The sequence below is a fragment of the Atractosteus spatula genome, chromosome 4, assembly GCF_055471065.1.
Source record: "Atractosteus spatula isolate fAtrSpa1 chromosome 4, fAtrSpa1.hap1, whole genome shotgun sequence".
NCBI lineage: Eukaryota > Metazoa > Chordata > Actinopteri > Semionotiformes > Lepisosteidae > Atractosteus > Atractosteus spatula.
The window spans coordinates 72,113,031-72,125,224 of NC_142709.1; the positions used below are offsets into that span (position 1 = coordinate 72,113,031).

General features: G+C 46.6%; 1 protein-coding gene across 21 annotated transcripts in view; it reads right to left on the reverse strand.

Moving 5' to 3' along the window:
• Positions 1-12,194, reverse strand: part of LOC148837180 (disks large homolog 1) — a 174,601-nt gene that overhangs the window by 107,225 nt on the left and 55,182 nt on the right. The window contains exon 1 of one of the 21 annotated variants that reach the window (XM_088915116.1): positions 8,515-8,544. The exons of the other annotated variants lie outside the window; for them this stretch is intronic. Within the exon in view, the coding sequence (XP_088771242.1) occupies positions 8,515-8,529 (15 nt within the window). The 5' untranslated portion in view covers positions 8,530-8,544. Of the gene's footprint in view, positions 1-8,514; positions 8,545-12,194 lie in introns of those variants that run through there. 21 annotated transcript variants of the gene reach the window in all.

Here is a 12,194-nt window from a genome sequence, read left to right on the forward strand (position 1 = left end):
CAGACAACCCGAAAGAGCATGCCGGAGCCGCTGTCAGCCAGGCTCAGCCCAGCCCAACAGGGGGTGTACAGTACCATATGGAGCACAGCGGAAGGGCCCGTGCAAGCAGAGCCCACACTGTCCTGAAAAGACGCGCTGTCGCAAGCTGCCATCTCCTCGCCTTCCACAGGAAGCGCATCACAGGGACGACATAGCGAGGGCACAACTGAGCGAGAGGCAAAGCAGGAACCGGGCCTCCGACACTCTCCGAAAACATGAGGAAGCAAACTGAAACCGAGAACCGGAGGCGCTGCTTTACACTAAGGGCTGCGGGAGAAGGGAACAAGATGCTCTGCCGTGCCACCGAAACAAATACGAAGCGTACGGTCATGAAATGGCCGGATGGCCAATCGATGAACAGCAACCAAACGAGCTGGAGGGGCTGAACTTATTCAGCAACAGGCACAACAGCAAGAAGTGCAACTTGTCTTGATCTAAAGAGTAGTCCTGCTTCAAGACCAAGGTGCAGCTGAAATGCTCAGCACTGGTTCTGCCAGTTGCTGCTGTTAATTCTTTAAGACCATCACACAAGCTGCTTCAAAGACCACAATACACTGGTACAGCAGATTTTAGTGGTTGGGTGGGATGAACTATAGAGGTTTTTACTAATATCACAGTGTCTCCCAACAACATAAAGCAATCATGTGCTCTTTCCTTGGAACTAATTAAAAAGGTTTTAAAAATGTGTTACCGACAGGTACAACTTTTTTTAGAAAGAAAACTATGGAGCTGACAGCTGCTGGCATCAGGTGTCTACTTGGTAGCGCCTAAGCACATGTTTAACGACTATTCCGAACTTGCAGAATTTGCTTTAAAAATAATTCTTCATATCCTATTTAAAAATCGGAGCATTCATTAAGAAACATTGCCAAAGGGAAAAAAAGTCCCCCCGCATCCTGAAGAATCCCACAGCTGAAGCTGAAAGAGAGCCACGCTCTCTCGTGAGCAACAAGCACCCCTGAACACCGATGTATCGGACACGCGCTCTGCTGGCGTGCAGTGGGAACACGGGCACGATGTATCGGACACGTGCTCTGCTGGCGTGCAGTGGGAACACAGGCCTGAGGGATGCAGGGCCTGAGAAAGAAAGGAACGACACCTGGAAGAGAAGAAGGTTACGCTCTTCAGGAACTTGCAATCTGGCACCTTGCAGCTGTTCAGTGAGCCTTGTCTGTGGCGCGGCAGCTGGAGAGTGCACTGGTGCACCCCGCGTGTGTTAAGGAGCAGAAGTCTTCCCGTGACACTCAGAACTCAGCTGGTCACAGTAGAAATGTGGCTGAAACGCAGTCTTCTCACTTTCACTTCAGGGGGCAGTTGAACACATCAAAAGGGGGGGGCGGGAAATGAAGCCGAGAAAGCCTTCTACTCACAGTGAGATAAACTGAACTGCACTGAATAATTCGGTCTTTATCTTCAAAGATGATAAAGTTACATTATAGTTTAGAAAATTGAATTTGATGTCAGTTCCTTCAATTGATGAGAGCTACATTAACAGCCACATTAGTGCAGGATGCATAGCGAGCTGGGGATTTAGCACAGAGTCAGCTCCACTCAATAAGATCGTGTTTTGACGTGCTTAGATGCTCTTTGGTAGTGGACACTGGATAAATGTGAACAAATTGGATACATGATGAAAAATGCCATGTTTGTTTGATGGGCAAAAGGGATTATTAAAAACAATTTACTGCCTCCCCCACAGTGAAATCAAGATTAAGTCATAGAAGTGTGTGCAATACTACAGTACATCACTGGGAACTATGAGACACGACTGAGGTGAACATTGTAGATCTCAGCATGCTGAGTAACTTTTCAGAGCTCGGAAAGCAGAAAAAAGGCTAGTAAGATCTCTAAAAATTCTCATAAAAATATTCTTGTAATACAAGAATAAGAGAAGGAGCAGAGGCACGAGGAATGACATTTTCTTTCAGTTCCTGAATAAAGCTTCTAATGCAGGGAGACTGTGCTGACTGCTCTGCTGCTCAACCTCAGCCCACAATGGAAAACTAATAAATTGTCCGATTTCCGATGTCTTAGAAACGACTTCTAAAGTCTAGCTTTGAATCGTTTCGCATCATTCTGAACTTAAATGCGTGCCATGCTTCTGATGTTTTGTGCAAACACATTAGAATGCCATGTCCTAGTAACCCAGCAGAGCCGCTGCCCCAGCGCAGTGAGCTGGCTCTGCAATGGCTATGCTGCTTCGCTCTGTGAAAGCATTCCCCAGAGTTGCAAAGGGCCACGGTCGCAGCACCTGCCAGGCACAAATCCAACACTTGTTTTCAACTTCTCACCGCAATTTCAGCACTTTTGTTCCACAGCTACTTGCACACAGCTTTCACGTTAAGGAGAATTATGAACAGGCGTGAGCGAGTGTTTGGCATTTTAACTTAACAATATGAAGTCTAGGATAAGCACTTCATATCGCTACTGCCCAGAACAGGGATCTTCACTCCCGTCTCGGAGGGCTGCAGTCCACCAGGTTTTGCAGCAGACTTACCGTATAATCTCCAGTGAGGAGAGACACGGAAACTGAAAAATTAGACACTGTAAGTGAACAGTTAATTCAAATAAAGTCATTAACAGTCTAGGGGGCATGAAAAGCAGAGGACACTGCATCCCTGCAGGACCAGGAATCAATATCAGTGCTCTAGAGCTCCATAATGCACCCAAGCAATCTCGGCTAATAACTTCAGGCAATAATGTTAACACTTCAGTTTGCAACACCTGTCTTCAATCACTTTGGAAAAGCATCTTAACTCTAGCATCCTAGGATGAGCACGAGTTCAATAACTTTACAAGAGGTATCACTGAAGGAGGTACAGAATAAAAATACCTAACATGCTCAGTGAATGAGTGAATAACTGTAAAGGGGGGAGCCAACATCTGTGGCTGCAGCTGTAAAACACACTACGCAATATTTCAGTATTGGGGCTTTAACGATGAAAGCTCCTGCATCACTCCCTGAGCTCAAGTGCCCAGTGCAGCATGTGGCAAAGGGAGAATTCTCCTGGCACCGAGCACATCCCTCTTGAATTTAACCTGGAGGAGCCACTTCCTGGTGTGCTCTGTCCAGGAGGCAGCCGCGTGGGCGTAGTCGCACATCTCGGGAGTGAGCAGAGGCTAAATTCCAGAAACGGGTCTCCAGTGGAGATCCCCCCACCACGCCAGTCCCACAGGCGTCACGCTGGAGCAGGAGTGGTCCTGGTTCTGGTGGGCAGGTCCAGTCTCAGGTGAAAGGGTGCTGTTGGCACCTGTGTTGTGAGCCTCTGTGTTCCTCCTCCCAGCTTCACTGGGTCCTGGTCCGTTCTGGTACTGGTACTAACCCGGAGCTCTGGACTGCTGGGGCTCACGGCGTCAGTGGGGAGACAGCGGAGACTTGGGGTGTTGCTGCTGACGCACGAGGGCTTCAATGCAACTGTTTGACCAGATTTTAGGGGTCCCTAGATAAAAACCTGGTAAGGAGTACAAGTGAAGGCAGACGACTAATACCTGTGTGGTATTTTACTGCTTAAAATGGATCAACAGTGTATTTCTTTGCTGGACTTACTAAAACTAATTTAGCATGAAGTTTCGCCCTACAAAGTATATAGTGGAAATTTAAACCAGGAAAGCATCCAGCAGTCATTAGTAAAAGCAGTATTGGAAACAAAACCAATGCAGTCGCTCTTAAGAGCAAATTTTCCACATTTGATCAGAGTTGGGGGAGGGGCTGCCAAACTGTTTCCATAGGCAGGATTTCATTCCCCGTTTATAAGCATCTGCGAGATGAAAAACTACACAAATCCTCACTATGTTACATCTTTATGCCAACACCACCCAATACTGCTGGGTGGTGAACAAATACAGTACCATGCAACAGTTAAGGACATATTGAAGTGCCCCGTGCCTTATTCCACAGTGAAGAGGCAATACAACAGATTGCACTTCTTTTCAACACAGATGGACATTCAGGCCAATGCGCAGCTGGAGTTCGGTTCAGTAGATAAAGAGGGAAACATGGTTTGGGAAAAGCCCCTGGATGAATATACTGCAGAGGACAGGTCTGACAGACTCCCCCCCTCCGGATAATGTTATCCTTTTGGTCTTTGCAGACCAACTGCTTTCTAGAAGAAGAACCTAGAAAAATCTCTTCTTCCACTGGGTCTGTGGGATTTTAATACACTGCAGTAGGCCAACCTTTTAAACCACAAGCAAACAAGGCACTCCATTCATCGGTTCATCCACCAGACAACTCATTACTTCTAATGCTCATGCACCTTAGATTACTGCTTAGCACTCTGTGGTATTCAGGAAACCCAGTTTTAACTTGCGAATGTTAAGTATGGCTATTTATTTAAATTATTCTGAAATCTGTACTTTTTTGCATTAAGGCTGGTCTGGTGGGAAAGGAAACAAGTCTGCGCACCTCCAATTGATACAGCACACGTTGACAGCAGGAGCTGGGTGTTTCAAAGATTTTTATCCCCATCTTTTCCTGTGTAACCCCACCTCGGCGATCAGTCTCAATTCTGATTAAAACACCCCCATCGCTGCACGGAGACAGCATGAGTAGAATGGCAACCAGAAGGAATCCGATACGAAGACTGTGCTTCACCCAGCCAGGAAGAATTCATCATCTCATTAGCCTGAAATTAAGTCATTAGTCTTCCGCAGAGACTGACAGTTTTTCAAAATTCGACAACAAGGGGAGCGTCAATGAAAACTGCGTAAAGTTAAGTGCGAAGGGACAACAGAAGGCACTTTTTTTTTTTTACACAAAGTAGCGTGGGTGTGTAGAACATCAAACTGCCAAGTCATGTTGTGGGTACTGAGTCACTGGTGGTCTTATCATGCCAGCTTTGATGCAGCTACTGATCAGCAAGATGACCCAAACACACCTCCTTCCGCCTTCTAGCCTTTCTTCTCCTCCAGCACATTTCTGGATGAAGCACCAAATGTGTGATTTGCAGAGCTATGCGACCCCCCCACCTCTCTACAAAAAACGGCACTGCAGGTTCTTAAGAACACATCTGCCAGCTGCATTCAAACTAGAGCTGAGAGCTGCAGCTGAGAGACAATGCACTTGCTAAATAATAGTGTGGTCCCTGCAGCACAAATTTAGCTGGATCAGTTTTTCTCCCTCCCACTGTACTTAGTCTGAAATCTACTGGGCTTCTTTTCTTCATTGAAGCTTGCTTAACATCCAGTGAATAGACTGCATGTTTATGAGTGGGTCTGGACAGCTTTGATTGCGAAATTGATGAGATTAAAAAAATAAAGGCTGTGTTACTACTTTGTGTACACAACACTGGATCTCATGGACCAGTACAAATTTGCTGCAGTCCCCACTGCAAACCTTATTATAGGATCCTTTTAATGAAGGGCTGCACAAAGAACTACAGTTATGCAAGCACTCTTGGTCATCTTCAAAACTGTTGCCATTCCTTAAGATTTATAAACTAGCAGGCTCTCCGAAGTGACATTTAACCGTGATGACTTCAGCAGACCACTTTCTCTACATATAGGATCCAACTCTCATCCACAAAACTGATTCCATGCACACAACTCATTCAACACAAGCTGCAAAAGAAATAAGTCAACATACGATCAAGAATGTCATACAATAATAATGAGCACTGCTGACCAGGGCCAGGTCAGAGCCAACACAGTAGTTGATCTGACGATGTTAAAACACTTAATTTTATAGAATATAGATGTACTGGTAACAATGAGTAACAAGTATTGCTTGGCTACTTTAATACTACAGTACTGCTGTGTTCACCCATGAGCATCAAATATCAGTCATCAAAAAGCCACCCATTGAAGAAGTGAAGAAGGGTGGTGGGTGGAAGACCACACACTCCGTATTCCCACTCTGTAAACTCTCCACGTGCTACCTCTGATCGGGAGCCCCAACCCCCGATTCGCAGCCTGCCCCCCCAACACCATCAAGAGGGACAGACGCCCCGAGGAACCCAGTCTTAATGACTCCCCTTTCGGCTACCGGGATCGGCTTCAGTCCCGATCCCGCACATTTCCGCCAGACTGGGAAATGACGAGGAATACAAACACTGACAAGAAGAATCTGGGTTTATGGGTTACAGAACCGAACGGACAGTACCCAAGGAGCTCAAGCCTTTCTGTAGTTTGTTTTACTTTCCCTTACTTGGTCTTCGGTCTTTCCGATTTGTCTCTCAAGTATTAATTGCTAAATTTAGCAGCGAAACAAAACCAACACAGCAACTAAACAGCTGTTCCGCGCTCTGAACTCTGCCCTGTCCTTAAATACTGTTCTAGTTTTTAAAATCTAAAAACCTACAGTATGTAAAAATAGAGATACAAAGCAAGGAGAGGAAACCCGGCCCTTAATGCTACAGTAACACTCGTCTGCCCGGAACAAGATGCCTCTCAACAGAAGCTCAACATGAGAACAAGCCCCAGGTACCCTGGCAGGAACACGATGGCACAACCGCGGCCTCTGTGAGCCAGCTCGTTCCACACGTGCGCCTTTCCTGTGGGAATGTCACATGGACTCTTCCCGCACTTCTCTGAGGTATCGGTGGGGGGGGGAGTAATTGATAGCGCACATCTGAATTAAATCTGTAAAACAGCACTTCAGCAGCTCACACAGATTAACGCACAATTGCCCAGGAAGATTAATTGCTGCATTGAGTCTAGTAGCAGCTGCTCTCGTTCTTGAGCGTGCAGAAATCCCTTCATGCCCTACGGAGTGCTGCGCGTCGCCGTACAGGAACGTTTACAGACAAGGAAAAGGACGTGTGGGAATATACGCAAGAACAAAGATACGGATCTGGACCGGAGGCTGTTCGGTTGAAAAAAGTAACAATACTGTTGAACTCTCTGAATAGAAATAGAAAAAAAAATAGTCCCTCCCTTTCATCAATGCTATAACATTAAAATTTTTTAATGAACTTCTGGATCACTCAGATCTGGTAAATAGCTGTGGGCACAATGAAATTTGCAAGAGAGAAATCGCCCACCTTGAAACTGCTACCTCATCAAAACACCCACCCCTGCACAGATCTGAACTGGAATTCGCTCAAAAAAGTTTTTGCACATGCAACAGTCCTCAACTTCAACACTCGCCCTCGTTTCCCAGCGGTCGAGGAAAGACCACAGCCAGCAGGTACAGCACTGCTGCAGCACCAGCCTGAACCCCTGAGCTCATGTTTACTTGTCTAAGAAACAGCTCATGGAGAAGTGAGGCTCAAATAATTGTTAATGCAAGATTTATTTTTTAAAAAGAACAAGCCATAAAATGCTAACTGTTATTTTTCAGGGTTAGAATAGTGATTTAGCCAGAGTACTGCCTAAACAGGATACCTTCTCGATTTGGCCTTGATGAGCTCAATTTCTTAAATTCCAAGAAACCCTTTTTCTAAATGCAACTGCACGCTGTCCTGTCAGGACACAGACCAGCTGACACTCCGGAACCAACTGGACCCGTGTCTGAATGCTGGCCCAAACAGAAATCCCCCAATGGGCTGCCACAGAATAATAATTTCAGAAATCCCTAGAATTTTTCTCATTACGACTCTGAATCCACGAGATGTCAGAAAAGACTGTTAAAGTAAGGCAAGAATGGTGGATTGTGCCCTTCCAGCTGATCTTAAGTTAACAGAATGCTTCCAGCGTGACAATATTCAGAAAAAAGGTGGTTACATAATTAAAACAGCTGAAAGACTTGGGAAAGGGCATCTTGCCAAACTCTTCAAATCACTCGGTTAAAATGTATGCCTTACTTTACAATTACAGCATCACTTACTTTTGATAACTTAAAAGAAAAAAAAGGTTGCTGCAGACTAGTGTGATTTTATGGGTCGTGTAGGAGTTTACAGTGTCTATCACATACCAGGCTCATTAGACACGTCTCTCAGTAAAACAGTTCAAAAGCAATACTTCTGAAAGAATTATATTTAACATTCTGCAAAAACGAGATTTCAAGGGCTTGACGGAAGCAAAACAAGGTGCAAGAAACAGGCATATGAATGCAAGGTTTATATATAGAAGAACTGCCTGGGGCATAGCTGCTATTCACCAAATCACTTCTGCCAATACATGTCAGGAACCATTCCCAGGCTTGTATTTCTACAGACAGGTCTCCGGTGGCATTAGTCCTTTAAAGACATCTGTACCGCTGCCCACAGAAAAATTACCAACGCTCATAAATTAATGATTTACATACAGCACACAGCAAAATAAGCTTTTACATAAGAGTTTAGCAGTGCACATACGTGCTGATTAGTCACTGCCACAGAAAGGTCCACTGCAAACAGACACTGTCGCTCGCCTGCTTCCTAGGCTGACGACAATTAGTGACATTCATCAAGGCTAGAGTTTGGAGACGGCACTCAGCAGAGCCAGACCTCTCAAATCCCTTCAGATAAACAAATCCCTGCATCTGTGTATTCCCCTCAGCAGACTGCTAGGGTACCAGAAAGAAAAGAAAAAAAAAACAGGGATGTATTCACTCACCTTGCATCCAAACATCAAAGAGATGGTGCTGTTGGTGCATGCTACCTTACAGTGGCACAGCATCGGGGAAAAGCAGTCCAAGTTTTTGATGCTGGGAGACATTTTTTCAGTGCCCGGGCACTTCAATCGATCAGAGATCGAGAGCCCGGAAAAATGCTTGTGCAAGCGCTGCCTGCTGCTTGACTTCAACATCTACCCTCATTCCACAGCTCCAACACTCGGAGAGAAAGAGGAAAGAATCAGAAAATGTGGCTCCTTCTTCCAACATCCCCTTACTGTTGGGTCCTTCAGCTACGGTTCCTCCAAGAGCTATTTTTATTCTGGTTTCGTCAGCCCTTGTTTTGATGTTTTGTTGGGTTTTTTTTTTTTTGCTTTTCTCCTGTGCTTCTTCTTGACACAGAAATCAGTACAATCCGATACAGAGGTATTTACAGGGAAGCCATAAAAAAGCCATCCTGTTTGCCGGCGTGTCTGTGCCCACACAGTCTGGGGGCGGGGGGGGGGGGGGGGGGACCCCACACGGGTCTCCTGGGGTTTTTAAGTGTCTCTGGGGTAGGAGGGGGTAGGTGGGGGGAGGGAAGAGGGGGGCAGAGTCTCTCCCGAAACTCAGAGCTGAATCTCCCACAGCCGCTCCACCTGCTGCAGTGGAACTACAGCCGTAGCGTCCATGAAGAGGGATACTCCAGCAGAGCCGCTGTTCTCACACACACACTCCTAGCCACACGACGCCGGGAGTGGGAGGGGGGAAGGGGGAGGGGGCCGGGCTGAGCCGAGCTGTTGCAGCATGGGGCTCATTACATGGCCTGCTAGAGACGCACTGAGCGCTTTCCCTGCAAGGTAGCGTTTGCGCTGCATCACTGGAGATAAAAAGAGCTCCGGTCTGACTGAAGGACTCGGGGAATATTAAGACGGCACACGGGGATGGCCAGCCTTGGACGGATGACGAAGAAGCACGGGTCCTTTTCTTTTTTTTCTCCCCTCCCGTGCGCTAACGTCCGAGCACGTCTGCCAGGGAGTGAAAGAGATGGGAGAACAGGGGGGAGGGAGGGAGGGAGGGAGGGGTCGGGGCCAGAACCTCAGCAGCTGATTCGACAGGACCGACGATGACCTTTGGCATCTCGTTCGCACTGAAGAAACGGACAGCGCAGAAATCGGTGACCGGTACGGACGGACAGGATTAGATGCCGCTGGCCCTCTTCAGCGTAGCCGTGCTGGTGGCGTTCGGGAGGTAATGGGTACAAATATAAAATTCCTTCTGTACAAAGAACCGGCACGGGTTAAACAGCAGAATACGCAGATGATTCTTAGCAAAGCGCCGCCGCTCACTAATGCCTAGAAGCACAGCCCTCGTGTCCAGAATTCAAGCTGTCAGCTTCTGGCCCAGTGAGCGGGCCGTGCTGAGCAGGCAGCCCCAGGACAGTGGTTATTTAAACGGGTTTGAAAACTGCTGCAGACACGCCAAGCGCACAGTGGGGGGAGGGGTGTTCCCTGTGACTTTGCTTCTTCTGCTCTGCTCAGCCGGAACATATTTTAACAGCAAACGGCTGAGCTCTTGGTCACTCCTGGTATCGGAAACACTAATAACGAACAATTAAGGCCAATGCATTTCCTTCCTCTCAACCATTAAGACATGAAGAAATTTTCTTCTTTTACAACAGGTGCCTACAGAAGAAAGATCTTCCTAAAATTAAGCCCTCACAAACAGGAACACAGTTGCCACAGTCAATGTAAAAACTTCAACGTAGTTTCTAAAACGTGCTTAACTGTTGCGAAACACTCAATACAGACACACAGATATGTCAGATGACAGAGGGTTCCCAGGAATCCTGTGGGGAGATTGGAACTTTTCCCCTGGTCTTTCGGGAACGTGTTCCTCGCGCCACTGAGGAAGAAAGTTCGGCAGTGATTCCGCGGACTGCCTGCCTCAGCTGGCAAGCAGGACAGCCCCTGGAGGACACGCTGCTGGTCTCCCACTGGCCACCCGCGCCGAGGGCGGGCAGATCACAGCGCGCAAGAGCAGCCAATTCATCTTTGGCGCAAGAGAGTGAGAGGAGCACTCGGTTCTCTTTCAGGCACGAGGAGAAATCAAAACGGCACGACAAACGACTTCAGCTCACCTTGCAATTGCATTTCCAGTTTTTATTCTAGCAAAACAGTCTCTTCCTGTCACCTTCATTCTGATCTACAGCCCACTCTCCAATGTTGGGCTTGATGGCTATAATTCCATCGCAGCCAAGAAACCACCAGGCACTGTGTGATCTAATCGTTGGTCTAAACTGGCCCAGGTCAGTCAATGCAATCCATCTTTATGCACTGGGGGAGCATTCTCCTTTCCCAAATAAACAGGATGTAAACCACAACTACATGTCTACCAGAGCAGCTCCAAAATGCAGTACCTGCTTAATTTAAACTGCCTGTAGATCCTAAATCCCGTATTGGTTACTATATGTCTAACAGGAAATGTGATCATTTCCGTCCTGATTTGTCTTACCTCAACTGCAGCAGCAACAGAAATGGACTCAACTGCTGCTGGGCATCCCCGAGACCTAGCTGAATCCAAGTACCATTACAGAGACGGTGATGAATAAAGATGCACTGAGGAGAGGTAACTAAACAAGCATGTCAGCTTCACTTCTGGAAAACTCTAAGGAGGCCTGTTTTCCCCCATAACTAAGGTATAATTTCAATTCAGAACCACTAGAAGGATCTCGCATCGGAAACACAGAAATACAGACCTCTGGAATTCTAAACTAGATTTTGGCTGAGTAACATGCGCGATGCAAAGGGACTCTAAGCTGATTAATAACTTAACAGTTGTGTAAAAAATGTATTAAAGTTCAGTACTTTTGGATTTAAGTTCCATATTTTTTCCTGTGATCATGCATGCCATCTCAAATTCCTCTCATTTCTTCCACAAGAATCCCACTCCAAATCTTAGCACTCCAGAAACACTGTACTGTTACATAAAAAACGTAGGTTTTCAACCTTCTCTCGCAGCACAGAGTGCATCTTCATTCCTGCAGTTTCACAGGTCCTTTCCATGCCTGTGATGATGACATGTTACTAACAGCACTAATTCCTGGTAATGGGGGTTATTTCAGTCATGTAGATGCAGACTGTCAACTTGTTGGAGCTGTGGGCTGCGTTAACCTCAGGCACATCCCAGACTCTTCTGAGGAACGCCATCCTACAATGAGCTAAACCTGCGTCTACCTAGATCTGTGGTCCTGGGTAACCCCTCCTCCGTGTTTAGCTAGAGCTCAATAGCCAAGCATCACTTTTCTATGGATGCTGCACATTGGTGGTGGAGGGGAGTCCCCATTACCTGTAAAGCGCCTCGAGTGGAGCGTCCAGAAAAGCGCTATATAAGCGTAAGCAATAATTATTTGAGGATTTTTTTTAAATCTTGAATGGCTGAAAGATTTAGAACTGGTATGAACCCTGTGCTAACTAGTGAATTTTTACGACTGCCCTCATTCAGCTGTGCTGGCTGAAACATAACCAACTGGACTCCACAGTGTGGAGTGCAAGATACAGTGGCGTTTATGCATCTGCTCACCATCAGTTGATCTCCTATTAAGAGCCGTTTAGTTACAAAATAAGGGAGCAGCTTAGTTATTGGCATCAATAAGCACCAGTGACAAAGGGTCCAACTGGAGCCTAAACCAGGAGAGATGGGT